This window comes from Sciurus vulgaris (assembly GCF_902686455.1).
Source record: "Sciurus vulgaris genome assembly, chromosome: 11".
Lineage (NCBI taxonomy): Eukaryota > Metazoa > Chordata > Mammalia > Rodentia > Sciuridae > Sciurus > Sciurus vulgaris.
Window position 1 is genome coordinate 122,251,054 of NC_136472.1, and position 18,710 is coordinate 122,269,763.

The window sequence follows — 18,710 nt, forward strand, 5'->3', positions numbered from 1 at the left end:
CAGGAAAGCTGTTAAAAAAATAAAGGGTATTTGGGGCTAGGCCTAGAGGTGAGAGAAGGAGTGACATTGGTTCAGGACTCAGCTTTGTCTGGAAGAACCACAGGACTTGTTATCCCTTGTCCACACATTGTGAAGCCTCCAGCATACAGTCATCCCTAGTTTCTGTGGGTCATTGCCTTCAGGACCCCCGCAGATACCCACATCCATGGATGCTCAAGTTCCTTATATAAAATGGCATGGCATTTGCATATAACCAATCCACATCCTCCTTCATACTTTAAATCATCTCTAGATTACTTGTAATACATAAAACAGTGGAAATGCTATGTTAATAGTTGTTTGGGGAATCATGTAAAGAAAGAAAATGAAGGTCTGATGATGTTCAGTACAGATGCAATTTTGCAATTTGTTCTCAAGTGTTTTCATAGATGCTGAGCTCTTAGATAAGGAAGGCCGACAGCATTTCCTCTCCTTGTTCACCTCAGCCGACCCATCTGTGAAATGGGTTCTCTTGAGCACCCTAGTGACTGCACGTGGGGGGAAGTGAGCAGAGGTGGGAGGAGTTGTGTGTTTGCGGGCAGAGCAGAGCCGGTCCTTGCAGGGGGACCGCTGTGTGCCCATCAGTCTTCTCCTCCCTTCCCTTCCTTGTCTCCACCCTGAAGGTGCCACCTGGGTGATTTCCCAGCTGTTCACACTGTTCCTGACATATTTACACATGAAAAGTTCTTCCCTTAGATAAACATTTACAAACACCTTGATCAACTTGTGAAAATGTGACACTTTCTTGGAAGACAGCCTTCTCGGGTTGCGGGGCTCAGCTAATTATTTTTGTGAGATGGAGGTAACTAGGTGTTTCTGGGGGCCTGAGAACCTCCCTCTCAGAAGAACCTCCTCCACACAGAGAGAGTAATGCAGGGTCCAGAGCTATGGGGCAGGAAGTAGCAGACAGTCCCTAGGTAAGTGGGTGTTCTGGGTCTTAGGGTCTGGATCCTCAGGCACAACTGGAGAACAGGGACTGCCGGGAAGGGTTTTTGAAAGGCTTGGGCTCACTATTCAGGCCAATTCCCTGACTCTGAGGGCCCCAAGCACTGTGAGGGTTCAGACAAGCCTCCCGAGACCCCAGAACTGGAGGGAGTTCTATATCATTGTGCATTTCTTTAAAGGGGGAATCAGGCAACTCTAAGACAGAGCAGCACTTGGAAAAGGAAAGGGTTTAGGACCAGAAAAACCCAAGTTCAGATTCTTTACTTTTGTTGTGTGGAAACCTTGGGTAAGTTAATGAGTCTCAGTGTGTATCAGTTTCTTCATCCATAAAAGGGGCATGGGATCTGCCTGGCGGAGTTGGTAAGAAGGTAAGTAAAGGTACGTGCGTTGATTACCCCAGAGTGGTGGCTGGTGTACAGTGGGGGCTGTTGCCCTTTCTCTTTTATCTCCATTTGGAACCAACTGGTGTGCTGCTCTTTCTGTATAGATGACATGCTCAGTGGCACAAACTCAGGGAGCTATAGGCTGAGGTCTGGAAAGATCAGAACCCCTGAACCAGGGTTCTGAAGTTGTACGCTGTCCCTGTCCTTATTAGTACCCTGTTTGACTGGTCAGATCTTCCTGTGGGTGAAAGCCAGTCTTCTGAAGAAGCCGCCGCCATTGCTCTGATATCTCACCTTCATTTCTTACCCTGTCCTGGCATATACCTCTTGTTCCGGTGGGAACTCTGACTCACAGAGTTCCTGTTCCAACTGGATTGATTCTTGCCCTTTCACAGAGGTCACTCCCAGGTTTGGAATCCTCTCACCCCTTCTTCATTCTAAATGGCATCTCTGATGTCCTCCAAGCTTGGCTTCACATGGAATTCCTTCAGGAAGGGGGCTCTGTTTAACTGCCATTGCCCTTGACCTTTCCTTTCCTTCTCCAAATTCTGAGACATTGTTGTAGCTGATGTGCATGTCATGAGAAAGGACATATTGTGGTCTCCTTCCCTTTTCTCCCAGCCATTAAACTCATGTTCATATCTGTGACAGTCCTATGGTGGACCCAGATCTTACCAGGAGGTCTGCAGAATAGCTGGGTTAGAATGATACTCAGTGACTTTGTTACTTTCCTTTGTGCCAATTTCTACCAAGTTTCAGTTCTCTTAGTTACAACTTTTGATCTTGGTTAATAATCCACTTGGAGCTGGAGTTCCCTCTGCAGAATTCAAGACAAACGGTGATGCAGGGACATCTGGATAGGAAGGGAGCATTCTTAAATGGTTCTGCTTTTCTCTGTGTATCTTCCCCTTTCTTGGGCCAGCCCACCAATTCCTGCTCAGCTTCAGAACTGGGATTGTTGCTGCCATTATCTCACCTCTGGGAATAAATTGATTTCCTCCCTCTAATACCAGGCGTATGGGAAAACTCAGCTTCTGCTTGGATACTCTCAGAGACAGAGAACTTACTACATCACCACGCTCTGACTGTTGGTTTTAATTGTCAAGATTAAAAGAATCTCCTCCTTGGCCCTGGTTCTGCCCTCTGGAGCTCTACAGAATAAATCTATTTTTCTTCTTTAAATATTTGGGAAGGACCATATTCTCCTGTCTTCTCTCTAGCAGGCTGAGCCTCCCCACTTCTTTTAATGTGTATACATTTCATATATCATGTGTTTTCCGGGCACCAGCTGACTTCAGGGACTTCACGCTGTCCGTGGTGCTGATTGAGCTCGGGTGAACAGGGCCAAGGATTGGGTCTGGTGCTGCCAGGCTGTACTGACCCCTTATCTCTCTCCGTTGTTGCTCCTCTTTGTCTGTTTCCAATGTCTGAGTCAAATCATGACAACCCCCTCCCTTCCAGGGTCAGCACACATAGGGAGAGTAAATGGCTGAAAATTGGGAATATAGGGACACTGGAGACCTGCAGTGTTGAGAATATGTATGTGAGTGGGCACATATGTGTGTGTGTATGTGTTGGAACAGAATAGAGAATTCTTGACTGTGTCCCTCATCTCTAGAGCCTGCAGGGATGTCACCCGGCATGGAATGAAAAGGAAGATGGTTTCAGGAGCTACACTGACCCCCAGGATGCTTGGAAAGGCAGTGGGTCATGGGTCTTCAGTGCCTCCAGTGGGACCTACAGCAGGTGCCACCACAGTACAGCAATCCCACTCTCACCCCTGAAGTGCAGCGTGTCTCCTCTCTGCAGAAAACTGACCACAGTCAGGTCCTGGCTCCTGGCTAGTGGCCATAACATCCTCTGCCTCTGTAGTAATCTGTCCTATGTGGGGCAGAGGAGGTCTCCCTTAGACTGGAGTCCCTTCCCGTTCTCTCACATCCCCTCTCTCCTTGGTCTTGGCTGCTTCCAGTGTAATGTGGGTTGTGTGACTTTGTCTCTAAACTCTCTCCTAAAACTACACCCTCCCTTACCCCACTGGCTGCCGGGGGGAAAGCTTCCATTTAGTGGCATTTTCCTTTCTCATTTCATGCTGTAATGGAGATTCATTGCCAGTTTTAAATCCATAATTTGCCATGAAAGCTTCGTCTCAGGCCTGGGCTGAGGTCAGAGCGGGGAAGTAGTGAGCTATTTTTAATCCTTAGAGGGCTCCCTGTCCAGCTCCAGCCTCTCTGGGTCTACCCCGGGGGCTGGCTTCAGACAGTCCTGGGGATTCATTCACAGATGACCTGGTGGGCCTGTCCTCCCTCTCATCTGCTGACTCGTTTCTCCTGCATTTCATTTGTCATTAAGGGGAATCAATAGAGAAGCGGGGCTCATGCCGATGATACCATGCTCCAACTACTCCATTCTTTTCTGGGCCGACAAGGGTGAGAGTCAATACTTTTGTAAGTCAAAAAGAACTTTCCTGTTTCCCAACAGTGACTGATTCCCTTGACTGGGCATTCTTGTGTCTTTCCGCCATGAGGATACTGATGATTTAGCCATACTTGCTGTGCGTGTGTGTGTGTGTGTGTACATGTGTGCACGATAGAACATTTTCCCTGAAGCTAAGGAGTCTGTGTGTGTATGACTATGAATGATGCATAATCAAACTCTGTAAATGGCTAATGGTCAGCTGGACTACCTGAGTGAGGACCCCAGTAGGATACCAGGACAGAGGCAGACCCTTGTGTGTGCCTTTTGAGGCTTGCAGGGATATTGGAAGCTACACCCAGGCCAGAGGAGCCAGCCCAATGAAGGGTAGAGTGGGCGAGGGTTTCCTCAAGGCAGCTGCACTCTAAGGGTTGAAGAAGAGGTGCTTGGATTTCACGGGTGACACTGGAACTTCTGGTTTCATGCCAAATGACAGACACCAGAGGATCAAGGTCCTGCCTTTTGCAAATCTCCGTGGTCTGAGCTCACGCTCTTCTTTTTGAGTAGCTGAGCCTGCTCAGCATCTCCCAGGGTCATGCTTGGTTAAAGCAGCTGAAGGACATATTATCCTTGCTCTCAGGAGCAAGAGAAGAGGGACTTAGGGAACAATGCACCTCATGACGGACCCCCAAACCATAAGCAACTGTGGGAGAAACATTGTCAAACTGCGGAGTGGATTTCCACTCATCTTTCCCAGTTCCTGATTTTACTAGAGAGAAAAGAGACCTGAGAAGTTAAGCATCATTATCCTGTGGCTCACAGCTGAACAGTGGGCTGGATTGGGTCAGCAAAGCATGCCTCCTGGCTCCCAGAGAGGGCTCTTTATTCTGTTTGGATTTGGAGAATTGCCAATGCTCTGGGTATGGTGGTGTCACACTTCAGGACTGCACAATAATGCCCTGGAGAGCCTACGTCATCTGGTGATGGGGGTGGGAGACACTTGGGGATGGGCAGAACTAGGACCATAGGGGAGGGAGCAGGAAGCTGAGCACCTTATACGTGCTGCAGACCCTGAGTGGGCTCTAAGAAACTCCCTGCCTCATCCTGGTGTTGAAAGCCAAAGGATCTGAAGGAGCTGCCTCTGGAGGTGGTGATTTGGAATGCTGCTTTCAGCTTTATATGTTGAGTAAGTCCTGGGACAGGCAGTGTCCAACTTCCAGGTCACTCTGGGAAGGCTGCTGAGACAATTAGCCTAGTCTGTTTCGATCGTCCTTGGTGGTGCTGGGTGGGCTAGAGTTAGGGGATGTGTATCTCTGGCATCTGGTCTCCCCTTCTTGTGGAATAACCTGCCTGCGACTGCCGCCAATGTGCAGGCAGGAAAAGGAAGTAGGTTGACCTCCATCCCTGACAGCTTCTGCAGTCTTGAGAATGGTTTAGCAACTATGCTCCCTTCCACATTTCTCAGCCTGGTGGATGGCCCCAGCTAGGGAGGGGACTCACATTCCAGAGAGGCTGAGATGAAGAACGGGGAGAAAGGTAGGGAGAAGAAGTCAGAGAGGCCCTTCCTTTCTGGGGCAATATGCAAGCTGTGGTGTAGGGACATGGTCACAGGGGCGATCTTATGGTGCAGGAGGAGGGAGGGCCCAGGGAGACCAAGCTCTGGAGGTCAGCTCACCACAACCCCATAGCTACAGAAAGCTCCAGGGAGGCCCTCAATTGCCCCTGCCCCCGCCCCCAGCAGCTGTGGATAGCCACTCAGGGTGGCACGTGGCATGGTATCCATTAGGTGGACCTCAGAGATTAGCTCTCCCCCAAGGGGATTCTAATTTAGAAGGGAGACTTTATTAGTTTGGTTAAGGCAACTCCATGGTTCTGCACTGGGATCTTCTCATTGCCAGTCAGGGCAGGTAATTGAAGAGTTAAACTCAGAGGGAAAGGACGTGTGCAGTGGCTAAAGGGAGGGAGAAGAGAGGAGGGACACTGGGGGTGGTCAGGGCCACCAAGAAGGGCAGAGTAGCCAGGAGGAAGAGGGAAGGAGCTGGTGCTGGGGTGGGGTGTGTGGGAATGGGGTGCACAATAGCTCAGACTGGCTCCCATATGGACCTTCAGGAGATAAGGATGTTTTCTTGCACTTCTCTCCCATCTCTGCCTTGTTTGCTGCCCCTGTTTGCAGGGTAATGAATGTGGCAGGAAACAGGCACGCAGCACAAATGAGATATAGCACCTAAGACCAGGCCGGGGCCCAGGCAAAACATGCTTAATAAGAAGATAAGGAAATCCATTCTGCTTGTCTTCCCAGGCATGCACCTGGGAGGGGCCTGCAGGAACCAGGTCTTTCTGCCTTGCTTGTTGCTTGGGAAAGCTTCTCCAGGACATGGTGTCTGATGCCCTGGAAGGAGGGCTTGCTTGCTGGTGTCTCTTAACGTTGTACAATAATAGCAATAATAAAAATAGTTAATACAACAATAACAGCCATGGGCTTATTTGTCTTGTTACATATCAGGCACTATTTTGAGACATGCTTTGCATTATGTTGTTTCATTAATGTTTTTCAATTACGATGTCAGTTAGGATTATGCCTCCCATTTTACACACAAGGAAATAGGCACAGAGGAGTTAAGTAACTTGACCAAGTTGGAACCACTGGTGAAATGACAGAGCTAGGTTCCAAGTGCAGGTAATCTGGCTCGAGCCTGGGCTCTAAACGTATAGTTTAAATTGGAAATTTACCCAGAGACCCATGTGTTAAAGGCTTGCTCACCAGCCTGTGGGGCTGTTGGGAGGCAGTGAATCTCTTAGGAGGTGGGGCTACTGGAAAGAAGTCAGATCACTAGAGATATATACTTGAAGGGGATATTATTGGGACCCCAGTGCCTTCCTCTTCTCCTCTCTTTCTGCTTTCTGGCCACAATGAGTTGAGTGACTTTGCTCCACCATGTGCTCCTGCCATGATGTTTTGCTTTGCCCCAGGCTCCCCCAAAATAGGGCCAAGGGACCATAGACAGAAATCTCTGAAAACCCAAGCCAAAATAAATTTCCCTCCTTATAAGTTGGTTTATCTCAGCTAATTTGTCACAGTGGCAGAAAGCACTCCTTAAACACAAGACAACCCAACCCAACCCAACCCAGCACTTACATGTGTTTGGGTGTACTGTCTGCCAGGCACTATTCTCTATGGTGGGATCCAGTGTAAACTACTCATGATTTGCCCTCAAGCCCTGTTGCATCAATTAAATGAAAGGAATTCACTGGTCAACAAATGTGTGTTCTCAGGCTGTACTGGGCATGAAGGATGCCAGATGCCCCCAGTAGACCCAGCGGGAGAAACAGACATGAACACGATTACTCATCGTGAACATGTTGAGTCCTGTGATCAAGGTGCCCTCAGAAGGCACAAGGAAGACAGAGGGGACAGTCAGGCCATGTGGGCTTCAGGGAAGGTTTCCTGGAGGTGATGTCTAACGTTACTCTTGATAGGTAGGCGCAAGTTAGCCAAGAAAGGTGGGAAGAACATCTACATCTAACCAGAGGCGTGGTTAGTGGAGGGAGTGACAAGCTGGTTGTGGTCCAAGCGAGTGGGTGGTGGAGCTGGGGCTGGGTGGTGCCTGGGAGGGCTCTGTGTGCCATGGCAAGCTTTGTTCTGCAGAGACACTTTCTTGTCCTGAAAAACTGCTCCCACTATTCCGTACTGACTTGCCCTTCTGTGTTGGGATACCTGTGAGTGGGTTTCTAGCAAACAGTTTTTGGGAAGACTGATTAGAAGCCGGGTTCCCAGGCTCCGTTTCCCTCTGCGTTCCCTTGCTGGAAGTGCCTGGATTTTTCACAGCTCCCCTCTGGACCCCTGTAACCATAGGATTTGGGCATCAGAATTGGGAGATGCTGCCCATGCTGTGGACTTAGGAGAGCAAGTCAAGGACACAGAATGTACTGGACCTCATTGAGGCGCCTCTCAGTCTCTTGGGCTGGCATTGTAAAAGACACCCTCTTTATTTGAATTGACTTGGTTTCCAATTTTAATAATTCATGTTGATTTAGGAAGCTTTATTCCTACCAGAGTCACAAGACCGCAGAGTTAATATTGGAACAATCCAGGAAGAAGAGGGGAAATGGGGAGGAAGATTGGGAAAATGCCTTTTTAAAATGGTCAGTCAGATACCTGACACCCCTCCCCGACTTCTAATCCCCTCACCCTGCTCCACTCTTTCTTTTCTACAACCTTAACTGCCACCTAAGATTCTAGGGCATTCTAATGACATGATTTACTTGTTTAATTTGTTTATAATTTTATTGATGGTCTCACTTCCTCCTGGAAAGCAAACTGCATCTCGGCAGGAGCGGTCTTGACTTTCATTTACTAATGAACCCTAGATCCGGGCTTGGTGAATAATAGGTGCTCAGTAAATATTTTTGATCAGATCCTTGGCACCCATTTCCTCCTTGCCCTGGGTCCCCAAAGGGCAAGGGACTTTACTTCCCATCTTCAAGTGGTTTGAAAGATCAAGTGCAGAATCATCCTTACAGTTCTGACCTGTGACAGGAACCCTGGAGTTCCTGCACTTGGAAAAAGTGTAGACGCATGTGTGTGTGGGTACAGCTTTAGTGTATGGCACTTGATTGTTTATAGAGTGTATCTGAAGTTCACAATGATTCTCAGATTGATATTTTTGATATCCCCGTTTATAGATGAAGTAACAGAAATCACATTCATTCATATTCATTTTAAAATAAAACCAAACAAATATTATTGAATACCTGCTCTGTGGTAAGTGCTGCTTGTAGAGAGTTGAACACAAGAGGCTCAGTTCTGGCTCCAAGGACACTACAAGGTCACACAGTCAGCTGCAAACAGTATTCTACTTCCCAGCCTGAGGCTTTTCTTACTATACCACAGCGCTGTGCATGTGCATGGGGTCCTGTGATGTCCACCTAAGCTGAGTCTCTGCACAGGAGGCCAGGGATACATGGAAGATGGATACAGAGGGAGGCCTGGGGGTTAAGGTACCTAGCCATGCCCAGAATCCCAGGGTTGGGTGGGACTTTGAGAGATCCATCTCCCAGCCTCAAGGTGCAATGCTGTCTAAACCATCCTAATCAGTTACTTTCTATGCCTCAGGCACCAAATGAATCTTGGTTCCAATGGGGGATGGCCCATTTTCCTAAAATAGATGGCGTAGCATGTTGGACTTCTGACTGTGGAAGTATAGCCTTTTGGGGAGCTGGACAGTTCTTAGACATCATTTTTTTTTTTTTTTTTTCTCATCATCTCTCATTTTACAGATGAAGAAACAGACCAGAAAGGTTGAGTAATGGCACCAGAATTGGTGCTTGGTCCTAATGGTAGGACCAAGATCATTGCCTCTAAGTCCGCATCTCTTTCCATGATGCCAAGATTCCTGAATTGTTCTGCATGCGGAAAGATGCTTGTTTTGACCTGGACTGAATAAAGGGCTGGTCCCTGGTAGCTGGCTGTCTCGCAGAGGGAATGGAGTCTGACCATGGGCCTGGACGGGGCTCCCCAGACTACACTTTTCTCAGCTTAGCAAGCTCAACTCCTTCCCCCACATCTTCCCCTCATTTTCTAATTCTCTCCCTCTCTGCCTCCCGGGGTAGCAAATGCTCAGCTCAAAGTTACTCCTTGCCTGATTGCATCTGAGAGCTGGAAACACAATGCTAATTAATGTGTCTGTGACTCTAGGCTTGCCTGCCGGGCCCAGTCCCCATTCCCTCCCTGGAGCCCGGGAGGCCCTGCGAACTGGCCCTCTGGCTTCTTCCAGCACGCTGCCGGCAGATGCATATTTTAACAATGCACATCTGTTGGCCATATAATCTCTCGTATTTGCCCTCCTCACTTGGTGCTTTGATGGAAGACCCCTGGGGGCCTCTCTCTGTTCCAGCCAAAGTGTTTGCTTTGCAATTTTGCAGGAATACCATCTGATTCTGCTCTCACATCTTCTGCAGGTTCTAATCAGGCTCTTACTTTATTTAATTAAAAATCTATCTCAGGCAAATACAGACTAAATTAGGAAGCTCTCTCATTCCTGGAACACAGGAAAGGTAGCACCCCTAGGGGAGCCGGCTGGGACATTTTCCCAGGCTAAGATGTCACAGCAAAGCAGATGGGGTCTTGGGTGGAAAGGAAGGTGGCTGGGCCAGGGTTCACAAGCACCTTCCTCCCCTCTGTGGAACAGTGTCTGTCCACCCACTATTCCTAGACCAGGGCTCCCTTGTCAGCAAGCAGAGTCGGCTTCTGCTTGTGGGGCCTCCCTTCAGGGCAGCAGGTGAGGCTCCACACCTGGAGAAACTTAGCCAGGCAGAGTCCTGCAGGACGAGTGGTGGCTGGGGGACCTATAGGACCAGCTGGGGCAGGGAAGAGGGGCACCTTAGAGGAGGGGTGGGAGTGTGGGCAGACTTCAAGGAATCAGGAAGAGCTACAGGCAGAGCTCAGAATTTAATTTACTTAGGATGAATGGTTTTTACAGAGACTGCATGAAAGGTTGATGGACAAGATGCCCGATCAGGTTACTTTTGTGATGCTCAGGAATTGTACTGAGGGGACCCTGCTGGGGACCTTTATGACGACTTCCACTTCAGCTGATCTCCAGACTTGAATAGACACCTCTCCCCCACAAGCCCATCTCTGTGCCCAGAACACAATGCCAAGTCAGGCCCTGGAGAGTGGGGAGCAAATGTCTTTTAGATGTGACTCAAGACCAAATCATGTCTGTCTAGATTGGATCCCGAGGCCCTGCTCTGAGAAGTCTGGCTTCTAACCAGTCGGACAGATGACATTCTGCTGGCATTTGAGATGAGGAGACTGGGGAAAGAGCACTGTTTTGAAGTTGGGAAATGTAGAGTTGATTTTAGATATTAATTAATCTGTGTGACCTCCTGTGAGTATCTCTGCCTCTCTGAGTCTATTTCCTTATTTGCAAAACACGTGGAAAAATTTAGAGTTAATATGTTGGCATTTGTGGTTTACTGAGATGGTAGAAAGGAAGGAAACATAAATGGCCAGGGTTGGCTGGTGAGGCTGATATGCCTTAAGGACCAGATATGTCTCCATCTAATTTAGGTCTTGTGTGAAATTGGAGGAGTGAACGATGCTTAGGTTCTGCGCTCTGTAGCAGTCCCCTGCCCCAAGGCAAGCCAGCAGAGGCAGATTCTTTGGAGGATGGGGACTGGATCATTTATGAAGGTGGAGATCCTACAACTTCACTTAGTCAATCTGTTTTGGTATTTAGCAACCCTAAAATCAGAAAGACCACTAGGCACTAAGTCTGCCGCTCTCTGAAGCATTACTGGCTGCCCCTCTCAAGCCCCTCCTCCTGGTCCATCATCCAACCTATTTATCCTGCAGGACAGTTTGTTTTTCCATCCTTTCCTCACAGGCCAGAGGAGACTGAGAGATCGGAGGAAGCAGTGAGGTTGGCCTCAAACTCCCCCTCCCCATCCCAAGAAGCCCAGCTACGAGTTGTAAGAGTTCCCCCGGGGCCTGTCTGCTGCCCTGCTTGGAATCATCTGCTCCAGTGTGTTTGGCCATGTAGATTTGAAGATAACTTGACACGCTCTTAAATATTTCATCTCTGAGCAGCCGTGCACCTTATCTTCCAGACGACGAGGCTGCACCCCAGCTGCTGACCCTGTCGTCACTGCTCCATGCAGCTGCCAAGAGGCAGCTGGGGCAGACTGGGGCTTCCCTCTTCTGCCCGTCCGTGCTCCATCCCACATGTGCCTGGCCAAGACTCGACCACAAGGAGCCAGGAGGTGGTGCAAGGAGCCCTGGCCGGGAGAACCTGGGCCAGCCCCTCTGCTTCTCTGAGCCTCAGTTTCTTACCTGGAGTAATAATCCCTGACTGACAGAGTGCCTCAGGAATGGCGGAGGTTATGTGTGTAAGAGGGCTTTGAGAGTTGCTGTACACTGCTCTGCAAATGTGAGCTATTATTACTTATGAGCAAAACCTGTTTCCCTGCAGCACTGATTCTCAGAACATCTGGCCAGCGGAAGGAGACTCCTGGGGGTTGGACTCTCAACCAGAAGTGGTTTAAGGGGTTAACAAGTGAACCCATCCCACCGTCTGCCAGAACGAAGGAGTGGGGACCTCTTCGGGAGAGCTGTCCCAGGGACATTTGAAGAAAGACCAAGGGGGAAATGTGTGATTTGGAATAAGGGCCTAAAATACATTTTTCTAGGAATGAGTTGAGAACCAAGATCCTTGGGGAATTGTGTGGTGTGGGGAAAGAACAGGGGTCACTGGCTATCCCTATGAAGACTGAATTTATGGGGGAATCCATATTAAGACTAATTCTGCAATTGAGGGAGTCAGGTAGGGCTTTGTTGGCACCCTGGCAGAGGACCATTCAGAAAGAAGGGACAGACTGTGCACTGGCCTGCAGCCTGGTCTTGTTCACATGTGCAGAGCACCCAGGCACCCAGGATCCCATGATCTTTCATTAGCTCCTAAAATGCAAGCACACTGGAGTCAGTAGGCCTTGGCCTTCTGATTTTTTAAGGCAGGAGGCTTCACTCGTCCCTGTGGTGGAGGGATGAGGGAGGAGGGAACACATGCCATGGGGGCAGCAGTGGCTGGAGCCCTGTGGGATGCTGCCAGCAGTGAGTCCTCCAGCCTGCCCAGAAGGCCCCTCCTGGAGCTGAGCCTGGTTGCCAGAGCTTCATTGCCCCCTGCTTGTAGATGGCTCTTACCCAGGACGGTGAGGCGCGCGGGGCGGGACCGGATGGCGGCCTGGATGGCCTGGCATTCATACACAGCATCGTCTTGCAGTTCTGCCCTCAGAATCTTCAGGTGGTGTTCCCCCGACAGGTGGTTCCCCACCACCAGGTACTGTGGGTAACCTGTGGAGGCAGCAGGCAGATGAGAGAGATCAAAACACTCCACCAAAATGTACTTCTTTAGCCTGTTTCCAGATGGCTATTTGGAGGTACCAGAGGCACCAGATAGAACAACTCTGAAAAGCTGTCCTCTTATAAAAAGAAATGTACTTGGTGAGCAGTGCAAAATGCAGGCAGAGGTTCTTACATCTGATCTCCACCATCTGCTGAGGGAAGATCTTTTCACAGGGAAAAGGATTGTGGACCTGACACCTGGCCCAGACAGAGATGGCCTGTGATGACTGGTACTGGGAGACTTTATCTGCATGGTAAAACAACCTTTGCTCCCTGCATTCCCCTCCCTTCTCTCTTCCATAACTTTCATTGCCACCTCCCCTCAGCAGCCTCAAGAACCTGTTTCTTTCAGGAGCTCAAGATGTTATTTCAGCTTCAACTATCTGACCCTTTCTTTGAATCTCCTACTACGTTGGCTATTGCTGATCTCCTGTGAGAAGCCAAAAAGCCAGAGTTTCCCAGGGGCAGCATGAGTATGTGTGTGCATGTGTGTGTGCAAAGATACTGTTGGTTTTAAGTTTAGGAAAGTAGGAGCAGAGCCACTATTAGGAAAGTATAGAAAAGAAAAAGAAATGGAATTACTAAGTATGGTCAGACACAGCTGGGTTACTGCTCTAGAAAATGGTATGATCAGTATTGTGGTCTACTAAGAAGACAAGCTTTTTGATAAAGAGACACACAGAGAGGAGGGGTGGAGAGAGAGAGAGAGAGAGAGAGAGAGAGAGAGAGAGAGAGGAGAGGGAGAGAGAGAGAGAGAGAGAGAGAGAGAGAGAGAGAGAGAGAGAGAGAGAGAGAGGGAGAGAGAGAGAGAGAGAGAGAGAGAGAGAGAGAGAGAGAGAGAGAGAGAGAGAGAGAGGGAGAGAGAGAGAGAGAGAGAGAGAGAGAGAGAGAGAGAGAGAGAGAGAAGCAAGCCAGGGTGCGATTCACAGAGAAAACAGAGAGAGTGAAGGAAGAAAAAAAAAAAAAAAAAAATCCAGGGTGAATTGTTTTGGGGAAAAGTTTTGTTCGGGATGGAGAGGAGCAGAAATACAGGCCTACCTTACTGGGGCCTGGAAACCTTGGGACACTTTGAACCCTAAGTGGTCCTTCTCCAGTCATTTCTACTACCCACCTCCAGAGCCCAAGGGCCTGATTAAGCACTTGAGGCGCTCAGGACACTTAGGAATTTGGGGCTCCTTCTACCACTGGCGATGAATAATAGATAAATAAAAGTTTGAGAATGATAAATCATTAATCAGCTTTCCTGCTGCTGTGTAGGGCTGAATATAAATGCTAACTTAAATCGTAGCTGGCCAGGCTGGGCCGTTCCTCTCTTTCCTGGATCTGGGGCCCTAAACCTCCTTGGTTTGTCTCACCAGGACCCATCTTCCGGGCATCCCTCACCGGTCTCTACCTCCCCCAGGAAACCTGTGCACCTGGGATTTCACACAGACACCCCTGCCCCCTCTTGGTTCTTCAGCCACCCCAAATGGATGCTGTTTCTGAAGGATTTTCCCCAGGATAGGGAATTCTCAGAACCTACCATGGGAAGAGGGAATTGGATACATTTGGCCTTTTAAAGGGGAGATAAGGTGGTGGGGAGAGGGAGAGAAAGAGAGAGGGGGAACAGACAGACGTGCAAATACTCTTTTCAAATATTTCCAAGTCTCATGGAGTGGGTCAGATGTTTTCTTTTGCTCTCAAGAACAACAGTAACACCCACAGACAGCACTTCATGATATCTGAGGAGTCCAACAAGGATCCAGTGCAGGCTGCCAGGAATGGTAGTGACGTCCCCATCCCTGCCTATATTCAAGCAATGGTTGGATGCTCACCTCTCCAGGATGCTGCTGAGTTGATGTCTACACTGGATGAAAGCTTGGACGAGGTGAGTTCTAAGACCCTTCCACCTACATAAGCTAAGGGTGGTCCAGAGGTGGGGCAGGACTCCCTGGGCCACCAGTGTGTCTTTCTGGTGTATAGCTGTGACTCTCCACCAGGCCTGGTAGCATGCTTTGTGGGTGCCCTTTATAGCCACCACTGTCCTCATCATGCCAGCAAGGGGCTTTGCCCTCCACAGCTGTGCAGGCCTGGCCAGAGATGCTCACAAGGCAATCAGCTGCACCCCTGAGGGCAGCCGCTCTCCTCCTGCCCACCCATCTGCCCTTGGCTGGGGAAGGAGCCCAGGTAAGGGCAGCTGGCTCACTCTGGGTCCTGGGTGAGGGGCTTTGAGTGAGGCAGGGCTGGAAGCCCTCCAGTCAGATCCTCTTGCAGCTGCCTGCCCTCAATGCAGCTGGCTCACCGCCCCCAGCCCCTGCAGCCCAGCCTCTGGATCCTGCTGTCCTGTGATTAGTCCCTGGTCCCCTGCAGGCATCTTGGCTGGAGCTGGTGTTTTCATTGTCTATCACCAGCAGGATTTCACTCTCACGAGCTGCTGAAAACATCAGTGATGGGTTTGTTTGTATTTGCCTAATTAGGCGGCGAGCTGCGATGCTATCCCAAGGACTGGCATCATCTTTGGAAAACAGATTCAGAAACATAGATTCTGAGGACTTTCTAGCTCCTTCCGCAGTATCATTACTCTCTGTCTACTCCCAAAGGAGGCAGAATTATTTAGAGTCTGGGTTCTAAAGTCAAACTGCCTGGGTTTAAATGCCAGCCTCACTCTGCTGTCTTGGGTGAGCTTCCTTTTTCCTTTTTTTTTTGTTGGGGGGTACCCGGGGTGCTTAACCATTGAGCCACATCCCCAGCCCTTTTAATTTTTTTATTTTGAAATCGGGTCTCTCTAAGTTGCTTAGGGCCTTGCTAAATTGCTAAGGCTGACCTTGAACTAGGGATCCTCTTGCCTCTGCCTCCCGAGTTGCTGAGGGTACAGGTCCATGCCACTGTGCTGGACTTGGGTGAGTTTCTTTAAGTTAGCTGTGCTTTGGTTTCTTTATTTATCAGTGAAATGAAGACAATGCAAGGACCTCACAAGCGAAGACTAAACAGAATAATGTCAAGTGCCTGGCGTATTAAAGGTTAATTTAAATAAAAGACCATAGTGACTTAGAGAGGAGGTTCCCACCTTTGGGGCTAGTAGATGGGAGTCCTGTGCATTGGGATTGGTTACAAATGACACAATTTCTTCCTCTACTGTGACTCTGTTTATTTATTAAATAAAAGGGAAAACTCTTTTGTCCCTGTGGATAACTGTAGATTTTGAGATTATATCTGAGAAGTACTTGAATTTCTTTGGAGAAAAATGTCCTATCTATATGAGGAAGTGTTTCCAGCCTTGGTGACCAGAAAGACAGGTCTTTGGTGAGGGTCTCATGCCTGGTACACTAAGTGGGGCTACATGGTTCAAATGGAAGAGGGCAAAGTGATAGCAGGCGGAAGTCCAACACTGGGCCTCTGTTTCCCTCCAGGAAAACTCTTGAGGTATTAAGAGCTCTGCAAGTGCCTGCTGAATGGAAGTGGGTCCTGTCATGTTCCTTTCCTCATCAGGCAGGCTAGGAGCATTTATCGAGACTGATAAATATCTATCATTATTATCAGGATGCTGTTTTAGGGACAAGTGGTCAAATACAGAACAGATATTTATCAGGAGCGTGAGCGTATGGGCTCTGTAGGAAGAGGATCCAGGTTCTTCCTCTAATTGGAGTCAAGATGGAGAGGAAGCAGACTCCAGTTCACCACCAAGCAGGCCGGAGCCTGGACCCAGAAAACCATTTATGGACCTGGATGGGGGCAATCATCATGCCATGAGGACATTCTTTGAACCATCCCTGGTGAGCATGGACCTCCTCGTGGTCACTGACCTAATAAACCCCTGCCCCTGACCAAAGACTGAAAACCACTGACCAGGGGCCCAGACGGCCTCCTGAAGTGGCAACAAGCTGGGCCAAACTCAGAGCCGCCCAGAACATGAGCAATTCTTGTTTGGGAAGGTCGTATCATTCTCCCAGTTTCTCTAGGGTAAGGGAGTTCAGAGTCTCTGAAATTGGCTGGTTCCCATAATACTTAAACTTTATGGCGGCCCAGTATATTTTGGAGATATTATTGTGTATTTTATCCATGCTCAGCTGGGCTGCAGCATTCAAACCCTGTGACTGCTATTGACCATTGCTATAATGTTTCAATATACATTTTTGGCAAGACATAACTCACATTTTAAAATATTAATTTCCTAGCCATCAGGTTCCTGAGTGCACTTCGATTTTTATTTTCCTGCAGCTGTACACCATGAACAAGGCAAAAGCTACTTCTCAGTTGAATACATATTTTTCACTCAGCAGCCACCCTCAGCCATTGTCAAATCACAGGGGAATGATACCAAGATCTGTCCTTTTGGATTTTACTGTTTATGTCAAACTTAGCAAGCAGCAGGTGTCTACCCAACCCTGGGTGGAATAACAATGGCTAATGGGGCAGTGACCAGGAGGATAACTCCATTCTTTTTCTGCTGGGTGGAGGTGGATTGGAAAGATGTTTGGATGGGTTCATAGGTAGCCACTCACAATAGTCTGCGAATGACACAGCATGGATACCAATCAGGGTGTTCACCGGCCAGCAGCTGCAGGAACCCCGGAGCTCAGTGTGGGGGACACCAGCCTGGGCAGCTGAACAAGTTTTGGCATTCATTGTCAAACCTTCCTGTCTAAGTTGGGTGTGGTGGCGCATACCTGTAATCACAGTGACTTAGGAGGCTGAGATAGGAGGGTAGCAAGTTTAAGGTCAGCCTGGGCAACTTGACCATGTCTCAAAATCAAACATAGAGAGGGTTGGGGTGTGGCTCAGTGGTAGAGCATCCTGAGTTAAATGCCCAGTACCAAAACAACAACAAAAACCTTCCTGTTTTTTTTTCTTTGCAGTGCTGGGGATTGAACCCAGCACTGAACCATCTCCCTAGCCCCCAACTTTCCTGTTTTCTCTCCCCATTATAACATGACCTCTACGGCTCACCAGGTTTCTTTATGACTTTTTAGTTCACTTGGCTTCCTTAATTGGGTGGGAAGCCAGGTCATTCTTTGATATGAGGGGGAAATATTTTGGGCCAAGAAACTAGGACACTTAATTTCTGGAAATCAGACTTCCTGTGCTTAACTTTGGAATAGATTCTCCAGGGCAACATTGGGCTAGGCTTAGGACCCTGAGAATGGAGGGCTTACTTGTAGGTCATCACTGGCAGTCAGAGACCCTTGAACTTCTAGGGAGTCTAGGCTCAGGCCTTGCCTAGCCTGGCTCTTCCCTGGGAGCTGCAGTGACAGCAGGGGTTGACCGCCCGCCTCCCCGCCATGCCTGTGATGGAAAAGGTGGGCGTTCCCTAGGGGAGTGAACGGGTGCATCAGGCAATGGCCGGGGCTAGGCCTGCCTGGGGGTCTGAAGGTACTCACTTGAGAGGTCTCTGCCTACACCCAGAGCCAAGCCATCTTTGATCCAGAGAACAAAGCCATCATATTCTGGGATGGCGCACAGCAGCGTCACTGGCTGTCCGGACACCACCACCTGGTCCTGGGGTTGCTGGCTGAAGGAGTAGACTTGGCCTAGGAAGGAGACAAGCATAGTGGTCAGGTACAGCCAGCATCTGGAGGGCTCCCCGGCAGTGCTGGAAGTAGAGCTGAGGCTGACCCAGGAGACCAGGCCTCCCCATAGTGCCTCCCTGCCTATCCCTAGCTTTGTCCCCTCCTTTCAGACTCCATCCCCTCTGCTCCTCGATGCCCATTCCTGGCACTGGGGATCAGCCACACTCCAGCTCCCCAAGAGGTCACCCAACCCCACATGCTTAGAGCCAACCACTCCCCCTTTTCCTTGTTTGAATTCCTACCTATCCCCACTTGCTTGGGAATGATATGGTTTTAATTCAAGAAATAAGATGGTGGTTCTAATTCTATTACTACTGTTCTAGTGACCCAGAGGGGCAGGTGGTGGTGCAGTGTGGGTGAAGGTGCAGTGGAGGGAGCTGGTGGCCACGTCTCACCAGGTTCTCTAGCTCCTTCCTTTGCTGCAGTGGACCCTTCCCAGCCTTCCTCTCACTCGGGAAAACCACCAGTGGAGTCCACATCTCC

The 18,710-nt window shown here is 49.2% G+C and overlaps 1 protein-coding gene across 4 annotated transcripts in view; it reads right to left on the reverse strand.

The window, feature by feature from the left end:
* Positions 1–18,710, reverse strand: part of KIRREL3 (kirre like nephrin family adhesion molecule 3) — a 571,499-nt gene that overhangs the window by 82,906 nt on the left and 469,883 nt on the right. For all 4 annotated transcript variants that reach the window (XM_079105292.1, XM_079105291.1, XM_079105294.1 and 1 more), the window contains exons 4-5: positions 18,039–18,188; positions 12,481–12,630 (exon numbers count right to left, since the gene is read on the reverse strand). In XM_079105292.1, coding sequence (XP_078961418.1) covers positions 12,481–12,630; positions 18,039–18,188 — 300 coding nt within the window. The remainder of the gene's footprint in view (positions 1–12,480; positions 12,631–18,038; positions 18,189–18,710) is intronic.